General features: G+C 37.8%; 1 protein-coding gene across 1 annotated transcript in view; it reads left to right on the top strand.

Moving 5' to 3' along the window:
- Positions 1–24,457, top strand: part of zgc:63587 (uncharacterized protein LOC393431 homolog) — a 43,014-nt gene extending 18,557 nt beyond the window's left edge. Inside the window, exons 8-12 of the mRNA XM_007247194.4 lie at positions 16,766–16,867; positions 16,968–17,113; positions 17,753–17,836; positions 18,801–18,861; positions 21,050–24,457. Of these exons, the coding sequence (XP_007247256.1) occupies positions 16,766–16,867; positions 16,968–17,113; positions 17,753–17,836; positions 18,801–18,861; positions 21,050–21,118 (462 nt within the window). The 3' untranslated portion in view covers positions 21,119–24,457. The remainder of the gene's footprint in view (positions 1–16,765; positions 16,868–16,967; positions 17,114–17,752; positions 17,837–18,800; positions 18,862–21,049) is intronic.
- Positions 24,458–26,186: the final 1,729 nt, after the last annotated feature.

Raw genomic sequence — 26,186 nt, 5'->3', positions numbered from 1 at the left:
ATTATAAATCCACTATTTCCATTGAAATAATTTCCCTACTCTTTTATTTATTTAGTCAGAAATTAGTTAAAGAGCTAGGAAGTTTCTTCTTCTAAACATGGGTAATCCAAGCCTCAGGTAGCTACAACAGTATCTGTGCTGTGTTTTTTAGTCTGGTAGCTAACTTCTCTAAGCCTAGCTAGACAGCAATAAGCACAAACACCGCATAACCTGTCACATTAAGCATTTCTGTCACTCCAGAACCAGTTGTTCGATTTTCTTCTTTCAGATACAAGTTTTTATAGACAGTACTCATGTTGGTCAACAGCAGCTGCCCTTAGCTGTCTGATGCTCTGCAGTGGAGGTTAGCTAAGCGAGTGGGCTACAGAACACCCTACAGAAATAAAAAACAAATTTGAATTCCTGCTTTCTGTCCATCCAACAGCAGTCCCTTGAACTGATTAATTTTCTTCTAAACGTTTAAAGGGGGAATTTAGTCAGCCAAACTTGCTAACCAGCTTCTCTCTCCTGATTCAAAGCAGTTAAACATTTTAATAGACAGACTGTCGGTTCAACATTTATTAAATGAATTTAGATGTGTGCAAACTGCACTTTTAAAATAAAGGCCAATTTATGCTTCTCCAGTGAACGTATGCTGTAGCCACCATGTTCCCAAGCTGTAGCCTGACCCTCATTTCCTCAGAAATTTACATGAATTTACATGAATGAAAGTGTTAAGTCTAAAATGGGTGACATGGTTGTGGTTTGAGTGGGTTTAGAGAAGTGTTTATGAAAGTTTTTTTTTTTTCCAACTCCAGTGTTTAAACAAACGTGTTAGAGTTGACGTGCTGATAAAAGCGAAAATATGAAGAAAGAAAATTAATTCAAATTAAATCAGAACTTACGCCGTATGTGTGCCATTCCATTGAATGGGTGCATTTTGCTTGTTGTAACTCTTCCAAATTAAACTTAATTTTGTATCTTTTTTAAACTCTGAATCTAATAACACACATATTTAAAAAATACTATTCAAAACATGTACTGGTCAATCTCAGGCAGCTTTACTTAATTTTTTACAATGTTTCCGAAAACGTTTCATTTTTCTCAGTCCTGTTACCAAAACTCATATGACAAATAAAAACCATGTTTAAAAGCTAATTTAAAAATTCTGTTGATTTTCTCTCAAGGAAGCCTTTATTTTAAAGAAATGGTTGATTGCATGTTCAAATAATTGATATTTATGACAAAATAATTACTATTTGTGCATGCACTTTGTTTTTTTCTAAAATATGCCAAGGCTTTTTTATCTAGTAAAGAAGACACAAACCTGAAATTTATCAAATTTATTATCATGTTATTCTTTTAAACAAATGGGTCAATGTTTCACCAAGAAAAGGTGGGGAAAATGTATTTTTTCTTTATTTGTTCTAGAAAAAAAATGATCAAGTAACAGGAATGAATATTGGGTAACAGCATATCGGTAACAGATATGCTGTGTGTGCACGTGTATTAGTTACAAAAGGATCAAATAGTTACAATAAGATCAAATATACAGAAAAACAAATAAGGGAACTAAATTTTGGTTTTCCCAAATTTATTGGTATCGGTTTATCAGTAGTTGGACTATTTGTGAGTAAGATAAGATTTTACTCTTGTGGTTCTGCTGTGCAGTGTGGAAGGTGAACTAACAGCCAGCTCTTGGCAGGAGCCACCGCTTTAGTATGCCAGGTTGAACAGGGCAGTGAAAGGCCAAATGAGAGAGTCTTTCCTTCTCTTTATGATGATGTCAGTGAGACTGCAAAAGTTTCCAAAATCTCAAAAGCCCTTGCGTGAAGTATGACAAATGAGCCATTGTGCAAACGTAGACTGTCCGATATTTATCATTTTATTCATTTTCTTTCTTAACATGCTGGTCAAGCCATTTTTTGTGTTCTCTCTCTCTCTCTCTCTCTCTCTCTCTCTCTCTCTCTCTTTACACACTCTCGCTGAAGAACGTGCTGACCCACTCTGTTTCTCCCCCCTTCCTCATGAAAGGGAAAACAGCCTGTCCAAAACAATATGGCTTTCCTGAAATGTGTCTGAGCGATTGACGGGCTGGGCCTGGGCAGCACTGTGCAGGATTGTTATCAGAGACCCACCAAACCTAGCGGCAGTTTCCCTGGCTGAGGTCATTGCGGCCCGCAGCTCATAAAGCACTCCTGGGATGTGTCGGTAGCACTTGGCCTTCACTTACATCCTGCTTAAGGAGTGATATATACTGAAACACAGTGGACAGTATAGAAACACTTTCACACACGCACACTTTGTAGTGTAGCCTTGGAGAGGGCTGTGTTTCCTAAAAAGCTTTGTATTGTAATCCTCATTGTTCTAAAGTAAAGTGTATTGAGAGAAACTGTAATTTAGCCAGGCACATTGTATTTTTTACAGCCATAAACTCTCCAGTGTTTTGCATACGCCTTTTGCCATTGTGTTAGTGTATTACACATTTTATAATAATTATCAGGATTTTTATGACACAAAAGTTACATTTTACATTTTACTGTTTACAAATTGTTGTTGGATTATTGGAATAAAAATAGTATATTTTTGTTTTAGACAGGAACTACAATATGTGTTTTGTGTGGAAACATTACACTTTTTTGATGTAAAAAGTTAGATTGTTGTAATAAAGTTTGTGTTTTTGGCTGGGAAAGTTGAATTAGCTGGATGTATAATATGTGTTTTATCTATGACGTAGAAAAAGAATTATCTTTTTTTTTTGTTGTTGTTGGATTTTCATGTTTCTTTCGATCAGCTTTTAATCTGTAAGCAGAATATTCTTCACATGTGGAGTTTAGTTGTTGTTGTTAATGTTTTTGTTGTTGTTCTCGAATGTTGTCTGCTGCTGAGCTGTTAAAGCTTTCCTCCCATTGTCCTTCGGCTAGAATGCCCCTGGATACCAATCCAGAACGATCCCAGAAGGTTGTGTGCGTGTGTGTGTGTGTGTGTGTGTTTTCGAGTGATACAATATGTTTGTGAAATGTAAGAGCTGTGTTTTGTTTTGGAGGTGGGTGTAGACTGGGATTCTGATTATGCAGTTGTGGTTTGTGGCACAGTAGCGAGCCTGATTGCTGAATGACCTGCTGCACAGGAAACGCAATACCTATAACACTGTCAAACCTTGAGAATTTGAGGCTAATGATGTCACAACCTGTAGATGATCTATGACAACGGATGATTCATGACCTCACGGTCTGTTACCAGAGCCACCTAACCCCCAGATAGACAGTGTCTGTGTGTGTGTCAGTGTGTGTCTGTGTGTTTTTTATTTGGCTTCTTTTACAGAGTGATTGCACCCTGGCGTGCGGCCACTTACTCACAGTACTCAGTCCTGGTAACAACAATAAATATCCATTACTAGCAACACGTCTACTACCACCAGGCACTGCAGCCTGCATCTCAGAACTGCCGGATAACCTGTCGGGTAATGGCAGATCTCCAAAGGCAGTTTGTTGTGTATTTTGCAAAGGTGCCTATTTTTTGGAGACAGGTTTTTGGTTAGTAATTACGCACCGGGAAAAAAACGCCTTCTTTAAATTCTGAGAAGAATCACAACTCCTTCACAGAAGAAGAATTCCACATATTTGCCAAAATATCTGCATGATTAAATGGTTAAGGCATAAACAAAGTAATTCACAGTGGTTTGCTATGTTCTGGAGGAACTTACTGAGTCAGACGTGTTTACAGTGAATGTGATGGGAACCAGACATTTTGAAGAGTTTAAAGTCTCTAAATGATGCATCACAGGAAGCTGTTGCATGAACTGGTTATAAAAATGTTGCCTCATGCTTGAGAAGATATTCTAAAATAGTTTTGAAATAGGCTTTTGGCCTGCAGGGTTGGTTTAAAGTTAATCCATAGCTGAAGGTTGCATGCAGGATATTGTGAAGCCAAATCGTACCAAATATTGTATGGTTTTACCAGTATTAGTGTTACACATACTGTATAATTATAATATAATTGATATAAAATAAGCCAGCTTGGAATTACTTTATTTACATCCCAGGGACAGTATGGAACATGCAAAATAAATGCAGTGAATACCGCTGTATAAATTCTGAATTTCTTAAATTTGCTTTGATTTTAATTTCATTGCAGACAGTAATTTCAGATTTCTATAAGATAGTTATTTCTTTTTCTGCTTAACCTAATTAATTTTTTTTGAAAAAGCAAAATTCCAAAAGAATATTTGGATGATAAAGCCTTCATCACTTGTAATGTTGCCACTCCCTCTCACAACACTTAAGTTGCTTTTTTCAAATGTAATTTTCTCCCATTCTTCTTGCAAACATGTCTTATGTTGTGTAACAGTAAGAAGTCGGTGTCACATTTTGCAATTCAAAATTCTCCACAAATTCTCTATAAGTAAGGACTATAGGCCAGCCACTCCACAATTATAAAAAGAACCATGTTAAATGATCATAGTTCCTTTAAGTAATATTTTCGAATGATCTGGAATACTGGACTGTAATATAGGGCAAGTCAATTTAATATTATAATTTTTTAAGATATCGATGGCATACTTTGCATGAGTAATCAATCGGCAGCAGTAACAGAATTAACTTGTTCTTACAGCCTTCAACACAGAGGTCAGGCAGCTGTACCACCTTACATCCTAAATTTAACACATACGGGGAAGGTAGCCTGGGGAGAATAAGATGGTCAGATAGTACTATGAGATAATTTTACTCATTAAGATTTCAATACATTAACACAAAACACCATTAAAGTCATCACATTTGATTGAAATAAATCTTTAATAAGACTTTAGTCAATACAACTCAACTGAAACAATTCATCTTGACTCAAAGTATGCCAAAACATATTTCAGTATTTCAGGTTAGGTTATCCCACATTTCTGTAGTATGATTTTACATTGTTCTCTTTAAAATATTACATTACTTCAACAATAACACAAATACACGTATTACAGTGCCACAGCCATGCTTTTGTAATATGTGCAGTGTGTGGCTTTGCATTGTCTTGTTTAAAACTATATGCATGAACATCTTTTGAAAAGATGCTCTCTTGAAAGCATCGTATGTTGTTCTGAAATCTCATTGTAAATTTCTGCATTAATGCTGCATCACAGAAGTTTATTGGCAGAACCCCATATCTTGGCTGACCCTGACGTTTGAACTTGTTGCTGATAACAGTCTGGGTGGTCCTTTTTTGTCTTTGGTCCAAAGCACATGGCGCCAAAAAAAAAAGATCTGAATTCTGATTCGTCTGACCACAATGAACATTTCTACTGTGTGATGGCTATCGCATGCCCTCAAGCCCAGAAATGTAAACCCAACTTGTGCATATGGTTAATATACAGCTTCTGTTTTGAGCAGATTTTTACAGATCTTGGGTTCTTGCTGTCACATAAATCAAGTATGTCCAAGTAAATATTACAAGGCTGTGTATTATAAATGTATTATTTTATTATTATTATTATTTATTTATTTATTTTTACATTTTCCAGGCCAAAGTTTTTTACATTTTGGTATTTTAATGGCTAATCTTGAACACTGAATCATGTTGAAATGTTTAATTTGGCACAGTAATTTGATTGAGTCTTGAAAGTTGTGTGGTCTTTTTAAATCCAGAAGAAAACACAGGCACAGTAGATTCTTTGTGCATGGTATTGAATCTGCGGTTTCTAAAGCAACAGTTTATTCATGCTTTAATTACAACATCCCTTGTAAGATTAGTCTTGTAGCCCCCTTTGCTTTAGACACACACACACACACACACACAATCATCTCTGATTGGAATTTGCTGATGTGAGCGTCTAGCTGCCTCCCTGCTGTCTTGGAGACGCCAGATTAACACAGCCGTGATACATGCTGTTACATACACACTCACAGTGCAGAGTAATTGGTCAGTCCTGTGGAGTTCCTCGTAGACTTACATAACACCCCTTGGTGTTTTTGTGTGAAAGAAATGCTCTGGAACCTGCAAGTATCCAGTGGTCAAACTTTGAGCGCAGGGATCAAAGTAAAAACTTCTGAGTTTGAGCATTTGTCACAGTCTGCTGCTGAACAGAGCTGTTTGGCCTTCACCTCCAATGTTTTTGCTAAGGCTTCAGTTTTTCTACCCCGGCCACTCCGAGATGCCTTTTCACGCTCATTCTTTTTTCCCTCTGCATTGTTCACATTTCTTGTTCTGCGAACATTTGAACTTCCAAGTATTGTTCTAAGAGCTGGCAAGGCAGGCTTGAATAAATACTGTACATTTCATCTCCCTGATGGATAAACAAAATGCAAGTTTGTGAAGGAGAGAGATTTGTTGTCTGATTCAGTGTCTGCGCGTGACCTTTCTAAGACTGTATGGTGGGTGTGTGTGGGTGTGTGTGTTTCGGGGGTGGTCACTAAACTCATGCTGAAACATGTCACTGTAAAATGGCTATTTTGCACCCCATGGCGAAATCCCTGTTTGCACAGTAATAATGGGGTTGTGGTGAAGACCTGTATTTATCTTGTTTTCTTGTGTGTATGAAAGTTAAATATAACCCATATGTCCACACTTTAAAGTTTCTGTGAGCCAAGAATAGACCCTTGTTCATGGTTACTATGCAGTAATGCAATAATGGCAGATTTTGCAATAACAGCACAATTCAAAAACGGTACAGAGCCAGAATAATCTGCTTAAATGGAGGATTACTATCAGAGGTTGACAGTATGAAGATAAATGTGAAGAGCAGACTAACCTGCATTGTTTGAGATATATGAGAGCAGGGATGGGCAATATGGCACTAAAATAATATCACAATGTTTTAGGATATTTCTTTTTTTAAAACTTAAATGTTTATTTAGTGTTTTCCACAATATTTAACAAAATACATCTGGATGCAAACATAATATTACATATTACTAATAGGACTCAAAAAAAAAAATTACGATAGTGAGTATGGATAATGAGTGTTCTTGTGCTTAGATCTATTCATTCTTTTTTAACTCTGTGGTGTCGTACATTTTCCATTTTCTTCCGTTAGCAAATGCTTTTCCCTTTAATCGGAGCTTGAAAGTCATTTTTTCTAGTACGTAGATTTGTTTAACAGTTTGTATCCATTGATCAAAGGTGGGGGGATCCTTCTTATACCAACTTCGTGTTATTACTTTTTTTGCTTGCAGTCAATAAGATCTTAGTTAGATATCTATCACCATCTAGGACATAATTATTTATATCCCCAAGGTACATAACTTTACATGTGTTGGGAATCGGGTACTCCAAAATGTCTTTAATAGTATAATTTATTTTCTCCCAAAAAGACTTAATTTTATTACATTCCCAAAAAATATGTGTATGATCCGCCACCGTACTTGCACACATCCTCCAACATGATTGGTGTTGCCCAATTTGTTTGCTCTTTATTTCAGGTGTTATAAAATAGCAGAGTCAGATTTTTCCATCCAAATTATTTCCATATTCTTGTTTTTGTATAAAATAACAATAAAGAAACTAAATAAATTATGTAACATACAAAGTTTAATGCAATGAAAAATAAATTACATACAAATGTTATCACATCAGCACTTTTTTTATTTTGTGAACTAATGTTTTATAAACTAATGTGCACACAAATGACAATCGTCAAGTCATGTTGGGGACGCATTTTTGTGACTAGTGTAATAAGAACCCAGTCAAAGTATATCCATATACTATTCAGATCTAAAACGCATGTTAATACCCAGTGTAAACAGGCCCTCAGATTTAGATTTAGATGCGCTAATGTACTGTTCCTTATTTTTTTTAATTAGAAGGGCATTTTCTGTGTTGGAGGTGCTGGTGTTGAAACTGGTGATAGAACTGTAGCCTTTGGCCCACAAAGGCTCCCATCATATCTGCCTTTTGACACGGTTCCCACACTACAACTTTTTCCCGCCAGTCCTTGCACTCAGTCCAGCTCCGCAAACACGCGGTCGCAACTCATAATGCATCCTTTCACAAACAAATCACGGTCAGAATCGATGAAGCTCACTTCCCTTTTCAATTTGCAGCAGGGGAGAGACTCCTGTGCCATTGTTACAGGCCTGACTCCAGAAGGTCTCTGCCAGCCACAAGCAGCCAACGCAAACACATTCAGGTCAGGAGTGAGGGAGACGGAGAGCGAGTGAACACGTTGGCTTTCAGGCCTCCGTTTGATGGACTGATGAAGTTATTTTAAGGCATTTGAAAATAATATTTGAAGTTACGACCTTCGCAGAAAAAACATTTACATTTTTTATTTTTTATTTATCACTTTAATAATATGCAAGGCTTGGCCAAATATTCATCATGTTCAAGTTTTTTTTCTTAGATTTTGCGCAAACAAGGATTTAACAGGATTCTTTACAAACTGCTGTTAAATACAAGTTTTTAAAGATTCTAATGTGGTTTAAACAGGTTTTCAGTAACTGATTACAACCCCTGGCAAAAAGTATGGAATCACCAGTCTTGGATGAGCACTCCTTCAGACATTTCATTCTGTAAAACAAACTCTGATCAAAAACATGATACAATAATAAGGTCATTCCAAAGTGCAACTTGTTGGCTTTCAGGAACACTCAAAGAAATGAAGAAAAAACATTGTGGAAGTCAGTGAATGTTACTTTTATTGACCAACCACAGGGGAAAAAATATGGAATCACTCAATTCTGAGGAAAAAAGTATGGAATCATGAAAAACAGATAAACAAAAGATGATTCAAAATACATCACTAGTATTTAGTTGCACCACCTTTGGCTTTTATAACGGCTTTCAGTCTCTGAGGCATGGACTTGATGAGTGACAAACAGTATTCTGCATCAATTTGGTGCCAACTCTCTTTGATAGCAGTTGCCAGATCAGCTTTGCAGGTCGGAGCCTTCTTGTGGACCATTTTTTTCAATTTCCACCACAGGTTTTCAATTGGGTTGAGATCTGGACTATTTGCAGGCCATGACATCGACTGAATGTGTCTTTCTTCAAGGAATGCCTTCACTGTTTTTGCCCTATGGCACGATGCATTGTCATCTTGGAAAATTATTTCATTATCTCCAAACATCTGTTCAATTGAAGGGATGAGAAAACTGTCCAAAATGTCAATGTAAATTTGTGCATTGATAGAAGAATTAACCACAGTCATCTCCCCAGTGCCTTTGCCTGACATGCAGCCCCATATCATCAAGGACTGTGGAAATTTGGTTGTTTTCTTCAGGCAGGCCTCTTCATAAATCTCACTGGAACGGCACCAAACAAAAGTTCCAGCATCATCACCTTGTCCAATGCAGATTCTTGACTCATCACTGAAGATAACTTTCATCCAGTCATCCACAGTCCATGATTGCCTCTCCTTAGCCCACTGCAGTCTTGTTCTTTTATGTTTAGGTGACAAGGCGATTTCTTACGGTTCGGTCACATACATTGGCTCCAGCTTCTTCCCATTTATGCTTCATCTGTTTAGTTGTACTTTTTCGGTTTTCAAGACAAATGGCCTTAAGTTGCTTGTCTTGACGCTTTGATGTCTTTCTCGGTCTACCAGTACGCTTGGCTTTAACAACCATTCCATGCTGTTTGTATTTGGTCCATATCTTGGATACAGCTGACTGTGAACAGCCCACATCTTTAGCAACCATGTGTGAAGAGTTACCTTCTTCAAGAAGTTTCACAATCCTCTCTTTTGTTTCAAGAGACATTTCTCTTGTTGGAGCCATGTTTCTTGCCACTCTAATTCGTCCAGCAGCCCTCCAAGGTGTCATGACTGCAGGTGTTTTTAACTGCAGACTAACGAGTAGATCTAATCTGAGGCAGGTGTCCATTTAGGGAAAGGAAATTGACTGGGTGTGTCCTTATTTTCTACCTTCAATTTGAGTGATTCCATACTTTTTTCCTCAGAATTGAGTGATTCCATATTTTTTTCCCTGTGGTTGGTCAATAAAAGTAACATTCACTGACTTCCACAATGTTTTTTCTTCATTTCTTTGAGTGTTCCTGAAAGCCAACAAGTTGCACTTTGGAATGACCTTATTATTGTATCATGTCAGAGTTTGTTTTACAGAATGAAATGTCTGAAGGAGTGCTCATCCAAGACTGGTGATTCCATACTTTTTGCCAGGGGTTGTAGTAAAATCACAGCTTGGGGAGGCAGATTTGAACTATGCCATTTTTATTATTATTGCTGCATTGTCCTTTATGTTGCTTCTGTTGGTTTTGCAAAAAAAAAAAAATTGCATTGTTTTGCAATTATTTTTCCATGGCAACCTGTTTATTACTAGAGTCTAGTTTTGTTACCATTAACCTTGATTACACCTGGTCACTTCATGTTACTAGTATCTGGATTCTATCCCAATAATATTTTAATTAGCGGTCGGCAGTATATCAAAATTATGATATACTGCATCGATTCGATCATTTTGTATCGTTTTGTAGAAATATGCAACCTAAAATGCTGATATTTTTATTGACACATAGGCGCATAACCTTCCTAAGACTTGCCCCCAATTTAACAATTTGATTTAATTTGACTGCTTCATTACTCCACGTGGTGGTGCTAATTAAATGAAAAGGGTAACATGCAGTTTAAAATGTTGATTGTGAAATTCAGTAAAAATGACACCAATGGATCCATTATTCCTGGTGTTTCCGGTACTTATAAAGCAGATTTTTTTCAGACCTTCTTCAGTAACACAGATGCTGTAAAGTATCGTAGAGAATTATCTTGTGATATATTGAATAGCACAGAACCAGAATATTGTGATATCACTATCGTGGGCAAATAGGGATTTTGTGATAGCGTATTGAAGATGTCCTCTGATTCCCACCCCTAATTTTAATATACTTACTCTTGTTTACCAGGTTCACACTACACGATTTTGGACCAGTTTTTCAGTCACCGACAGTTTTTCGTTGATTGCCAACAAATATTTAGCTTGAAGGGAAATCAGGGATCACTCTGCACTACTAAAAGACACTCGCCGATCCAATTGTTGACTCATCGACGACCAGTCGCAGACGCTTGGCAAATATTCAGCGTGTAATGTCTGGCTCAGTCGGCGACTAGACGTCAGGAGCAGTGGCTACATACAGCCAATGAGATCACAGAAAGAGAACCACACCAGAGCTGTTTATGGAGAGTCTGACCACCCAACCATTCACCCTGTTATACCAGTAAATGACTCTAGAAGGAGCCAGTCAGTGAGTCCTCTGAATAGGAGTGAATGGAGATAAAAGCAAAAACTTAAAATTAAAAATAATTATGAACTACTTGTTCTGAATATTTCTTTAATTAAAAAAAAGTAGAAAAAGATAGCATGCCAGTATATTTCAGTTTATCTAAAGAAAACAGGTTTTACACTGTAAAGCACTAGCGTTACTGCTACTGTGAGCTGATTGGTTGGCGAGCTGATCCTGGAGATTCAGATAGAGTATGTTTTAAAGGCGTATAACTGGAGTTCAAAACGATAAAAAATTATCTCTGCGGTACTGAACAATGCACAATGACTGAAGACTCAAAAAGTCGTGTAGTATGAACCTGGCATTAGTCAAAAGTTAGTCAGACTAAAGTCAGGACTAAAATGGGTGGGACAGAATATGCAATTTTGCACATTACGTGTTGAATATTACTGGTGTTTCCATAGTACTGGGAGGAGTTTTGGCTGTTGAATGTGTATTGCATTTACATTGCTATGATGTGGCTCAGATATGTCTTAGACCACCTGTTGAAGTGGCTTTAGTGACCAGCTCCGTTTTAAATTACCCTTGGGTGTGTTTAGATTTACAATTTTTGTGTATTATATAATGAGCTGAGTACTGATTTTGCAGTTGATGGTTTAAAACATTTGTAACTATCTAATGTTACTAATATCCAATGTTTACTAAGGACTTAAACGCGATTTACTACACAGATTTGAGTACAAACTTGAATACAACTAGTACGGCTTTAATGCTGTGGATTAAAAACTGCAGATTGGCTCTTCAGCTTAGATTTCTCACCAGAAAATCAAGTGGCTCCACCTGCTCAGCTCAGCAGATTATGGTGGAGTGTATTCTTAACTGAAGTCTCCATCTGGGCTCGTTACTCTCTGGTTGTGTGTGATTCAGCAGCAGGCTTTTGTCTTCGCACGTCTTTCCGTCCCAAGCTGGCACTGGGGCACATTATGTTTTCTCCCATGTTGTGTTTTTCTTTTTTCCGCCTATTGTGAGACGTTATGTTTGTTTTTGTCCCCCCACGCTGGGAGAGCTTTCCCAACGCTTCAGGATCTTCCTACTGCAGGTCTCGCCCCAGCACTGAGCATTCAGTCCTCTCCTTTATTTAATACTCTATCTTCATTTTCTGTCCTTTGTTCTCCTTGTGCTCTTTCTTTTTCTTAACCTCTGTTACTCTCACTTAATTCCTTTCTTTTCTGACCACTTTTCCTTTCCTATTCTTCTAACCCTTTCTCCTTCTTTCCCTCTCTCTCTCACACACTCTCTTACTCAAATATACACACCCCTTCATCCAGTTTCACTTGTTTTTTTCATATACTTTTCTCTTGCTTGTTTTTTTTTTCTCAACCCATCTTTCCTCTCTTTCTTTCCTCCACTCACATATTCCTTTCTTGCTCTCTCTCGTCCACACTCTTGCTCACTCTCCATTTCTCCTCTCCACAGGTAGCATACTCTTTTTTGCTCTTTTACTTTAGTGCACTCTCGCTTTCTCTTTTTCACTTTTTCTTGTCTCTCTCTCTCATGCTCTCTCCCCGGCCTGCTGTCTAATTCTTTTTCTTGCTCTTTTTGTCTCTCTTCTTTTTGTCTCTCCTCCTCTTGTGTACTTTTGTCCCTTTTTGCTTTTTTCTTGCTCTCTCCTTCCACTGTATCTTGCTGTATCTCTCTCTCTCTCTCTCTCTCTCTCTCTATCTCTCTCTCTCTCTCTTTCTCTCTTTCTCTCATGCACTCTCCCCTGCCTGCTCTCTAATTCTTTTTCTTGCTCTTTTTTGTCTCTGCTTTTTGTCTCTCCTCCTCTTGTGTACTTTTGTCCCTTTTTGTTTTTTTCTTGCTCTCTCCTTCCACTATATCTTGCTGTATCTCCCTCTCTCGCACAAACAGTCCACAGCAGCAAGCAGTCACGTTTTCTCTCTCTCTCTCTCTCTCTCTCTCACTCTCTCTCTCAGATGACTGTGTTCTGTTTGTTTGCAGTTGGACCACGCAACAATGACACCCACAGAAACGCTCGCACACACTCAGCCCTGGCCGGGCCTATCTCACTGCCGCTCTGCTGTAAAAACAAGCCTAGTCATAACAGGAGGGGGTTCTGTAAAGGCCAGGGGGAGTGGGGGCTTCTGCCCTATTGAAACACTGTCCCTGCTGAGATTACATGAAAGTGCTCAGAATGTCAGGAAAAAGCTGCTAGCCGCGTTTTTGGCTGCCGTTCCCTAAACGGCATTGTGAACATGCCTCTTAGGAAAACAGCTTTGATGTTAGAAAAATAAATTTCCATGTCTGTTCCCCACAGGTGCGTCTGAACTGCAGGGGGCTTTCGGAAAGGTTTAGGTTTAATTTACAGTAAAGCAGGAGGCTGACGTGACATATTCCCAGAGTTACAGATAGACGGCAGACAAATATGCTTCTGTTCTCAGCAGCTCATGTCAGTCTGTCTGCTGGTAGAACACAGAGCAGTACAATTTACTTTAATTTGTGTATTTACACAACGTGCCAGAGGTCATGGACATGAAATAGTATTGTGTCCCGTAATGTTTGCTATATCCTATAGAGACTAAAGTACATGTTCTAGCCGTACGCTGCTGATCACAGTCATTATCACCCACTGTGGGTCGAGGAACGTTAAATGCCCACACAACTTCGGCACCCACTTTCGGGCCTCTCTAATGTTCCTGGCCAGTGTTCGAACTTACAAGATAAGACTTCAGGTTTCCAAGCCTGCTATCCCCTGACTTGTCATGTCAGCATATACAGTGTATATGCACTTAAGATGATACCCAAGATCAATTTCAGTGGTTTGCTTGGGTCACAAAAAGTGCTCATTTTGTTCTGTCTGTTGATATAAACTGTCGGAGTGCTGCTCGGGTCATCTGACCCCAATCAGCAGTGATTGCTGCTCAACCATGTTCTGCCACATTACCCTCCTAACCCAGAGGGTGCGGACGTGTGCTCATTGTGTGATTTATTTCCTCTGTTGGACATCAAAGAGGGCCCAGAGGACATTGCTCAGAGTTCTGTTATGTGGTGAAGATCAGATCAGATAGTCAGATAAGAACAGTCATGGTTATATTTTGGATGTCTTTTCTCAAACTCTCATGCTGCTGAAAGTGTTGCTCTGTCTTTTTTTTTTTTCTTCAAGTTTTATCACCCTGCCCTCAGTTAGTGTGCTTTCTCTCACACAAACATTTCACACAAGTTTGGTCTGAACCAAAATAGCTGGTGTGAAAGGTGCCACGAACTACCATCCAGACCAAAGGACCACATTTGGTTCTACCAAAAACTAAGGTGGTCTCAGTCTAGATATGCTAGTTCATAGTTTGTTTTTGGATGTTTTCTTTGGATGGTTTGGACTTGTTGGACTAGTTACAGGAAGTTAAAACAGACTTTTTATCACCCTTTCAACAACAACAGACGAAAAAGTTTTGAATTGGCTTTGTGCCAAAATCCGAATCCCCTTCGCTTGCACGTTCAACATGCAGCAGTATGGGTGCAACAGATTACGATCACAGCTTGCGTGTCTACTGTAACTGTAGATTAACCCTAATTTATAAACTGAAGCTGAAAAGGAATGCATAAGTAATCTGTTACACTCATTCTGCTGTGTGACAAATACATTTAAGGAAAAACGGATTTCTACAGGAAAGCACTTTAAAATGCAATTCGCCTTTATAGACAGCATGCCACCATCCACCAAACACCCTTCAATATTAAAGGTAGCACTTAAAGAATTTATAAATAGCTATATATAATTTATTATTTGGTTATTGTTTAGGTTTTAAACCATTATTAAGCAGTCACAATTAGGGTTGCAGCGGTAACCGGTTTCACGGTATACCATGGTATTAAAATGCACGGTTATCATACCGTGTGTGTTTGCTTATTACCGGTAAAACGCAAGCCAGCGGAGAAACTCACCCGCGCATGCGCAACTCTGCTCCGCTTCAGCTCCTCAGCACACAGCGGTGAGAACAGCAGAAAGTGCATCAGACTAAACATTATCTCCGTCCGCCTTAAAAAAAGCTAAACTAAAATCAGCAGTGTGGGACTATTTCGGATACCCGCCGAACACACCCGAGGATGGTTATCTGATTTGTAATCAATGTGGACGTAAAGTCACAGCTAAAGGTGGACATACGTCAAACCTGTTCTCCCATCTCCGAGAACACTACCCCGCCGTGCAGCGCAAAGTATGTGTTTAGTTTATAATTTTAATCTGAACATAAATAAAATCTCTTTGTAGTCGTGCACAACCCATGCGGTAAGCGCCCGCAAAAGCGCTGAGTTATCCGAAATTTGGGCACGCAGGTACAGGCGTGAAGTGCGTGCTACGACGGATTCACGTGTCCGTGTAAAGGTCCTGGCCGGATTGGATGTAAAAGACGCCATTCATTTACATGCGTTCATTTTCAAATTCTGACGTGCCTGTTTTTCATATGTTAAAACCAGACTCGCTGTGAAAGCCTTAAAATAGAAATCTCTATTGTGAGGATCATGTCAGAAATAAAACCCCTCTTTCTGCAGTATCTGCTTATATACCAACTTGGCAGTAAAACGGACGTTTACAACAGTTGTTGATCAGACACTGACCCAGGCTCAGTTTATCAGATATTAAATAATTTAAACTTAAATAATTGTACTGAATATTTTAAATACAGGACCATTACTTTTTAGAGGACATGTAATGTGTGTAACGTGTGTGTGTGTGTGTGTGTGTGTATATATATATATATATATATATATATATATATATATATATATATATATATATAATATATTTATATATATATTTTTATATATACACTCTTAATGCCCTTAAGAGTAGTGGAAAAACTAATTTCCTTCACCTGATGGTGTACAGCTTATTTTTTTTTAAGGAGACATTAAATTATAATTGTTCCAGGTTTCTACAATAAATAGTTAATTGAACAAAAAACCTTTGTTGTAATTTCTTTATGGGTCAGTTTAATAATATATGTAACAAACTTCGATACCGTGATAACCGTGATACCGCGGTATTTTCTGAGACGGTTATCATACCGTGAAAATCTGATACCGTTGCAACCCTAGTCACAATACATAAATAGGAAGGGCAACAGTGGCCTGCCATGTAACAAATAGTGATTCCACATTCATTTTACTGTTAAACCTCAGATCTTACTAGATACTTTACTTACTTCTGTTTTTATTCATTTAATTATAATAACTTATTAAATGACTAAACTGACTTTATATATTATTTTATTAGATAGGATAAAAAATACATTGTTACAGCTGTTCTTTCTTTTTATGTGTCGTAAGTGCATATTAATGTTTCTAAAGTATTTACTACTTAATTTATAACCATTAATAAACTCCTTAATAAACTATTTATAAACCACTTATATGTGTGGTACCCTATTAAATATAGGAAGACATAGCCCACATATGCAATGAAAGTAGAACATAGCTTCTGGTTATTTAACATCCTCACTAAGCTGCAGTGTGCAACCAGAACTAAATAAATAAATCTAGAAATTATGATAATATTCATATCTAGTGTTCTCTGTTCAAGTGTAAGCTTTGCTGTAACAGATTGTGCTCTGGTGTTTGTTTTTGTTTACAGATCTTGGATGAGATCAGCGAGCATGGCATCCGCATCTACCAGCTTCCTGACGCCGACTCAGATGAAGACGAAGAGTTCAAAGAGCAGACTCGCGTCCTAAAGGTCAGAGCTTAATGCCTAATCAACGTCCATTATTCCACTCCACAGTTTTAATTACAGATATTTAAACTGTATGAATGCTGATAAGATCTATCTTCTCCAGGCCAGTATTCCATTTGCAGTCATTGGTTCTAACCAGCTGATCGAGGTGAAGGGGAAGAAGATTCGGGGAAGACTGTACCCCTGGGGTGTTGTGGAGGTGGAGAATCCTGAACACAATGACTTCCTGAAACTGCGCACCATGCTGGTGTGAGTAATCAAGCTCTGTTTTTCTGTCCAAACCTCACTTCTTGTGATCTGTCCATCTGTCAACTGTGTGATTTGTGAACTGGTGATGTGGTGCCCTCTGCTGGACATAGTTGCACAGATTGCATTGTAAATGATGTTTAGAGACTCTGAATGAATGCTGTTTCAATATTTATGGAATTTATCCACTGATTCTATGTGTTTTCTGAAATCAGTGGTATTAAAAAAGAGGCTTTTTTTTGCAGTTACTCTTACTTTAATTTTTGGGCTATTCCAGTAAGGATTTGATTGTATTTAGCAATTAAAGACTTTAAGAAGGTCTGGATGGTTAGACAACCTGCACCCTACCTTATCCCCATATCCCTAACTCATCCTAAAGGGAATGGTATGGAGAGTAGCTTAAATGTCGTGGCTACTCTGGTGAAGCAGACTGGACAACCCTTGTGAGAACAGTGCAGTGCTGTCATATTAAGTCATAATAAGACATATTCATGTAAGATCCGGGAATATCACTAAATATGGTGGTTAAAACTGTGAATTCCACATCATAAATGTAGGGGGAGGGAGCCCAGGAGCAAGAAATGCTAATTTTCACATAATGCTACTTTAAATAAGTGTTGAAAGTTTGTTGTGTGTTTATAGGACCCACATGCAAGACCTACAGGAGGTGACTCAGGACCTACACTATGAAAACTTCCGTTCAGAGAGACTGAAGAGAGCTGGCAGGTAAGAATAAAATCTGATCTAGGAATATTAAACATTAATGGACATCATTCACAACCTGCAGCACTTAAAAAAATCTATGAAGTATCTAACATTTCTCACTTGTGTGTATATATATATATATATATATATATATATATATATATATATATATATATATATATATATATATAATTTATTTTTAATAATTAATTTAGTTTTTTTCTCCCCAATTTACTCGGCCAATAAACCAACCCACTCATTAGGACTCCTATTACTAGTGATACCCCTTACACCAGGAGGGTGAAGACTAGCACATGCCTCCTCCGATAAATGTGAAGTCAGCCACCGCCCTCTTTTTGAACTGCTGTTGATGCAGCGTTGCTAAGTAGCATCACAGCGCACTCGGGGGAAAGCCCAGCGACTCGGTTCTGATACATCAGCTCACAGACACCTTGTGCTCTGGATATCACCCTTTGGAGTGATGTGGGGAGAGAGCGCCATCTACCCACCCAGAGAGTGGTATTAGCCAGTGGCAAGTTACATAAACAGGATTCGAAACAGTGATCTCCTGATCATAGTGGCAGCGCTTAGCCAGCTGGACCACTCAGAGCCCCTGGTTTGGTTCATATTACACAAAGTAAAATCTGAGCACCTAAATGTGACACAACAACCCGCGTGAGAACATAACATCCACTTAATGGACAGACCCATGTGTTGTAATTAGCTATGCAATATTAGCACAAAGCAGATTATATATAGTTGGGTCATATTGAGGGCAGATTTTGTTCTCACCAAAAAATGTTGGGTAATATTGCACTTCCTAATAGATGCAATTTTATAATCTTCAAAAAACTTCCCTCTGCTTTAAGCTTGACATTTTCCACAATTAAATCACATAAACATTAGTAAACAAATTATCACAGAAGCTGTGAGTTACATAGTTTTATAGAGAGAATGGAGGCTAAAAGTGCTTGTTTTTGTCTAGCAGAACAGTTGAAGAGGAGGTGCTTGACAAGGATCAGATCCTCTTGGAGAAAGAGGCCGAGGTAAGACATCCATCCACACACATTCCCGACTAATTTGTTTTCTCACCTTTTTTGTCAAAAAGGACGTCATTCCTCTTTTATTGCTGTTTTCTCCTTCTCTCACACCACTCCACATGTCATGAATGGGTTTTGGTGGTGCAGCTGGAGGGTTATTGTGTGAATTAACGACTCTGCATCCTCTGCACGTGATCTTTGTGTTGTTCTTTGGCTCTCTGGGACATATAGCTGAGGCAGACAGGGATCCGCCAAACAATCATAACAGTGAGCAAACCTGTCTGTACAGGACATGACATCAGCTTCCTGTCAGATAGAGAATAGGTGCCCTACCCATTCTAATGGTGGGAATGCTTTATTCCCTATATACTTTTGTATAGTGAAACTGACAGCTTTAGTGGTTTACTGTGTGATTGGACATTATGGATAATAATCTAGGATGTGTATTCAGGACTGTATTCACCACGTGACGTTCTTCTTGTGTTTTCTATGCGTTGTGTAAAAAAAAAATGCATGTCAGTCCTCACCTGCACTGTATGCTAATGACAGGTATTTGTGGGTCATGACTTGTAGGTCAAAGAATCTCACATGCACCCCCACACCTGTATATACAGACATTACCATTAACACTACCATATACATTTATTGTCCTTTTTATCAGCTTCATTGACCATACAGGAGCACTTTGTAGCTCTTATTATTATCCTCCTCCTTTCACTCTGACTCACAGGACCACCACAGAGCAGGTATTGTTTGGGTGAGGGGTCATTCTAGCACTGCAGTGACACTGGCAATGGTGGTGGTGTGTTAATGTATGTTGTGCTGTATGAGTGAACTAGATACAGCAGTGCTGCTGGAGTTTTTGAGCACCTAAGTGTCATCGCTGGACAATAGAGAATAGTCCACCAACCAGAAATATCCATCCAACAATGTCCAAGTGTGTAACCACTGAAATAGGACTAGAGGATGAACAACAGATGAAATGCAGCAACAGCTTCTGTATATGTGTTTCTATCTACATGGTGGATCAGAGAAGTAGGAGTGAACAGTCTGATCCACATATACCAACACACTAACACACAATCACTCCACTCAAATAATACCTGCCCTATGGTGGACCTGGCGGTTCTGACTCTTAAAAAACAAGGTAAAACTATACTAACAGCATATGCAGAGAACTGTCTGTAATTATATATAGTGTTGCCCATTTTTTCAGGATGGGAAAACCGCTTGTAATGCTATAGTAGATTATCCTCTGTGCACCAGGCCTCATATTATGTTTGGAGAAGATAATAAGCTACTAGGTCTGGGTAAGCTGTTGGGTGTTTATGGAAGTGACCACAATCCAGACAGTCCAGCTTTAGTGTGTTATTTGTAGTGTTAAGGTAGCGGTCATTATAGGAGTTTTCCTGACTCATCTGTCTGTTTACTTGTGAACACCTGAGACACTCAAACATGGCACTAATTTCAGTGTGTTGCACTGTAGGACTGTCACTGTGTCACTGTCTGTGTAATTATAAACCAGTTTAATCTAGTGAATATTTGGATGATTAAAAAAAAGAGATGAGATGAGACAAACAAAATAGACTAACTTAAAAAACAGACCCTGCAATTACTGTTTTTGATCATAATTTGATCATAATAAACAAAATTAAGCAGTTTAAATAAATTTGATATATTTTCTCTCTTTCCATTTTTTTCTATTTCTCATTCTTCTTTTTTGTGTCTTTCTTCCCTACCTGCCTTTTAGCCTTCTTCACCTTGTTTTCCTCTTCTTTGTCTATCTTTCTCTCTGTTTCATACTCATTTTTCTCCTTCTTTTATTCTTTTTCCAAACGTTTGTCTCTTTGTCTATTATCTCCTGTCTGTCTCTCTTCATTCTCTCTCTATCTCCTGTCTATTTCACCTTCTCTTTAATCTCTAACACTTTCCCACCTTTCTCTTTGTCCTTCTCTCTCTCTTTCTCTCTTACTCTCTCCTCCTGCTCTCTCTTATTTCTCTTTATCCCTTCTTTTATATGTACTCTATTCTCTTATTCTTTCTCTTTCTTTTTCTCAATGTGACAAAAATAACAGTAAAAGTAAAATAATCATCAAATATAATAAAATGAATAAAATCACTTAAATGCTTAAGTATTATAATAATAATAAAGTGCAACAAGTATTTACATTTTAATTTTATATTCTCTCCACAGCTGAGACGCATGCAGCAGATGATTGCTCAGATGCAGGCTCAAATGAAGATGAAGCCTGGAGACGACTGAGAAAAAAAGATTGTCTGTGTGTCTGTCCATCGTACTGTCTGATGTACCGATTGTATGCACTCCTTCACAAGATTTCTCTTAGTCTCTGTAGTCACTCCCTCTGTATACTCTATATAACTGTGGGTTCTTTTTCGATGCTGATCTGTTACGGTTAATATATTTAATAGAAATATTAATTGTAAAGTTTGTTTTGTCTGTCTGACATTCAGTCATTCAGTCACTTCACCCTCCCAGTCTGACCCTGCAGGTGATGACTGATCTGTCTGACTGACTGATCCCCCTGTTTTACTCGGCATGCTGATATTCTACACATGCTGGGCTTCTTGTATCATGTTAATATCAGTCAGCTGTAGTGTGCATGGGTCATTTTTATATATTGTAAGTAATACACCATGGTTTATGATTGTTCTCATAGTTCTTTCAGAAGAAGTGGTATACATATTAGTGTATTGCTTTGGGCACAGTTTTTGCCACACTGCCTCACTTTGTTCATTTTCTTAGCAGCTCATGCTGTACCAGCCACCTCACTGGATTGAATCTCTGTTATGTGACAGTAGTGTCTTTTAGACAGATGGTGGCTATCAGAAACTATCTGAGGGCCACTGTGTACTCAAATAAATCATTTAGTTCCAGTTTATAGTCACATCTTGAAAGAATTTACAGTATGATTAAGAGTAAACAGACATATTATCAGATATTCTTGTGTTTGTGTTAGTTTATGTTCCTGTAGTGAAATACAATCAGGTGCTGAAGTAATGCATTCTATATATATATATATGAGCGAATAACTCGAAGAGCAGTATAGAAAAAGATGTGTTAACAACTAAAGATCAAGTAATAAAGAGTAGCCCATAACAGCAATGGATCAAACATGGCTTGGGCTTAAAATAGCTGATACCCATTCCAATAAAAGTGCCTAAATCAGTCATAATCTGGGTACAGTGGGTTGAAGAGAGAGTACTTAGTTCTGAGGTATAGTTTTGGGCCTAAAACCTATTTTTGACATACATACAGGGTAGAAAGATACATGCAAGATTGTATAAGGTAAGCTCTACCCAAGAACTTATTTACTTTTTATATTACTTATCATTTCATCATGCTCTTACACCTAGAGACAATCAGTCATATTTTAATGCATGTTATTGGACTATGCAGCTGTTGGTCTGTAATGTGCAGTTGTCACCAGTAGAGGGTAGTGGCCCCTCTTTATTTGAAATGAGATAATTTTTGTAATGTGGTGCATTTGCTCAGATTTGTTGAAATCCAGTCTTCCTTTGACCTGGGCTGCTTGTTTAAAGGGGAACTCCACCAATATTTCAGAATTTCTGCATAATTAAACTCTTACATTTAATCAGGGTGATTTTTATACGGTATTGATAGGAAAATTAATTGTTTACAGACAAAGACCAGACAAATGTTTTTTTTTTAGTTTAATGCTACTGTAAGAGCTACCTCACTGAACATTATTACACAAAGTGGTTATGAATATGTTGCCTGAGGCCTGAACATTTTGTTGTGTGAGTTTCTAGCAGGGGTGTCCCATTTCACTTTTTTGGCCATATCTTAATAATGACATTTGGCCAGTTACAGTGATATCTTTGTATTTGTGTATGTGTAAAAAATACAGACACAGATTCAAAGATAAGATGTGCTGATAATTCATATATCTGTAAAATATAATGTGTCTCTTTGGGCTAAATTATATAGTCAAGTTAACCTTCTTATAAGTAACAATTTAATAGTGTAATTAATATCTCATAATACATTACAGGCTTAATGATCGCCCTAATAATTCATCAGTAATGTTTATATATATATATACACATATATACCTTGAGGACAGCAGAGGGCGCTCTGCTAGAATGATTAAAAAAAGCAAATGCTCAGACCTGGTTTGAGCTTAAAATAGCTGATAACTGGTGTATTAAAATATGCTTGGATCAGTCCAAATTCCACAACACTACCTCAAAACCAAGTATGTCCCAATTTCCTATTTCTTTTAATCTGAAATGTATTTCAAAACTGTAGGATGTCAAATTGTACCCAGAAACGTATTTTGCTTATTTTTATTTTATCAATTATTGTATTTTGTATAAAAACTCAGAGGACATAGAGGTTCAATGTTGGGTTTGGATTGCGAATAAAGGGTTATATTTTCTTTGAATAGTAAAAAAATTCTATTGCAACTTCTATAAAGAAATCCAAATCGGTACTTTTTTCTGCATTACTGTATGTGATATCCGTCTTTACAACTTTCTTTACATTTATATGACTGAATTGTGCAGAAATTTTAAAAGAAATTGGTGGAATTTGCCTTTTAAATACAATTTTTCTCGTTGGTTTGAAACCTATATTTTTTCATTGACGCTGTCCAAGGGGAAAACTAAAATGTTTCTCCATTTTGGTCTGTATTTGTTTACAACATCATTTGAACACAGCAGCTGTCCTTCACAATGAGTGTGTATTTTTACTTCCCTTGTAAAGTAGCCATTTTGGAGTTGGTTTCTCTTTGGACAGTGACATTGTGAATTTTAAGTATATATATTTCCTATGACCATACGAATAGATAATAATTTTACCGGCTTGTATGTGCATACTTTAAGCAGACTAGATGAATCCCAGCTGCCATGCTTTAAAAAAAATAAAATAACACTTATCGAACGTGATATCGTACTGAGAGGTTTGTGTTAAATGTAGTGTGTTTTAAATAAAACTGCCAGTTAGCTATAACACACTCAATTTTTAAAGCCGTTTGGCGTGCCTTAAACATTTTACACAAAGGAACACTAGTCTCTGTACACAGTCTAAACTTTCATTACTTTATATTAGACATGGAGTTTTCTGCTCTTTTTATTTTCTATCATATCTTTGCTTTCTTCTAGTTGCTTAATATTCTACTGTAAATTGTAGAATCATCTGTGTCTAGCAGTGCCTAATTTAAATCGGTTTACTTATATTTGGCAACATATATTTGTTTCTTTTTTTTATTTACTTGTTCATTTCCACTGACTTGAGAAAATAAATATTAAGGTATCGAAAGTCAGAGCAAGTATGTATGTAGAGGTGGGAATCTACTGCTGCCCGCACGTCCATGTTTGTCCTGTTGATGCATATTCTCCCATTCTTCATCACTGAACTCATTAGGCTTTTCTAAACAAGCTGATTTTGTTGTTCTGCAAATTTTGTTGTGGTCAAGCCTCGTTATTTTGGTTGGCCATCTCCTGTTTTTGAATTAACTTAATTTTTCTTGTTGCATGTCCACGGTACAGTTAGAGCTCACTTCCATGTTTTAAAATGCTCACTTTTGTACTTATTTTAAATAATAAATCCTAAAACATTCTCATGTGTTAGATGTGTTTTAACTGCTTTTTTTTATTATTGTTTTTTTATTCAGGTGGACTTACCATTGTGTTTTCAGTCAGGTCCATGATTCTTATAATGTTTATTAATTTACCTTACAGAATGTGTTTGATCTTGCCAAAGCCTCTTGATTTCCTGTTGATCATGTTTGATGACAGCCATTAGCTTTTCAGAGCCCACATATAGAGAGTGTGTTTGACATCACTCACTGTACTGAGCAATACAAGCTGTGTTCCAAGTCCTAGGCTCGGTCAAGGGTAAAGACCTATAAAAAGTATTTTCCATTAGCCTGTTGGTCACATATATTGACTTTATAATGAGGCTTTGTGGTGACATCACTCACGAATGTCACACGGTGACACAAAAATTAATCAAAATGAAGTTATTGAAAAACAATTCTTTAAAATTACCTTTTTTGCTTTCTGCAATTTTTGCCCATTTATTGTGGCAAATAATTATTGGTAACTGTTGAGTCCTCAAAATCACTCTAAATTTTGACTGCATTTCTCAGCTGAAAACAAAGTTCTTTCAATTTTAACACAGAAGTCTGTGATATCACTAAGCTTTGGAATGCAGCTTCAGTACAACAGGAAAGTCCAATAAACTCAGTGTAAATCTGAGATGACTGTTGTAGATTTACACAGGTCAGGAGTGTCTCTTGGAGCCATTTCTAAACATCTGCAGATTCCAAGATTATCAGTTCAAATAATAATATGCCCAAATGGTCAAGAACAACCCATGAAGTCACAGCCCTCTAACAGAACAATGGGCCTTATTTTCTCTTCATTTCTTCTTCATTTTATTCTTGAGAAAAGTACAAGCACAAACTTTTATGTTGTTTTTTTAAACCCCAGATTTGTTTTTGTTCTCATAATTTTGGAAGCAAACTGCAAAAGGTTCTTAATAATTGTTGGTTCATTGGTTGCAGTGACCCATACCACAAATCAAATGTAGTTCTGAAATGTAAAATGCAGGCTAACATTAAAATTTGATGTCTCTTTTTGCCTATTAATGATATATGTTATTCATTTTCGTTAAAGAAAAAAATATATATTTTCAGAAATGACTGAAAGCCTAATATTGTAATGACATTCATGTGATGAGTGTATGTAAATGTATGTAAATGTACAACCACAACTGTAGCTGTGCAAATACACCTATGCAAATCATGTCATGCATGGTTGTCATCTGTCCATCAACGGTACTGCTGTGGAGAGGGTGTGCAGCACCAAGTTTGCGGGTGTGCACATCACGGAGGACCTCTCCTGGACCACCAACTCAGCAGGAAGGCAAATCAGCGTCTCTGCTTTCTCTGCAAACTGAGAAGAGCTGGAGCCCCCACCCCCATCATGAGCACCTTCTACAGAGGGGCCATCGAGAGCAGCTTCACCAGCTGTTTCACCATGTCGTATAGGGCCTGCATAGTATCCTGCCACAGCACAGGACCCTCCAGCACATTGTGAAAGCAGCTGAGAAGATTGTTGACACCTCTCTCCCCTCCCTTCAGGACTTGTACAGCTCCTGCCTCACACGAAACGCCCTCCGCCTGGCAGTAGATCCCACCCACCCACTACACAGCTTCTTCAGCCTGCTGCCATTAAGGAGGAGACTGCAGTGTCTCAGGGCTAGGACTAGCAGACTGAGAGACAGCTCCATCCACCAGGCTGTGAGGATGCTAAACTCTCTCCCTGCTTTACCACCCCACCGC

Source organism: Astyanax mexicanus, chromosome 12, assembly GCF_023375975.1.
Source record: "Astyanax mexicanus isolate ESR-SI-001 chromosome 12, AstMex3_surface, whole genome shotgun sequence".
Taxonomy (NCBI): domain Eukaryota; kingdom Metazoa; phylum Chordata; class Actinopteri; order Characiformes; family Acestrorhamphidae; genus Astyanax; species Astyanax mexicanus.
The sequence above is the reverse complement of the archived record's forward strand: the minus strand, read 5'-3'. Positions and strand labels throughout refer to the sequence as shown.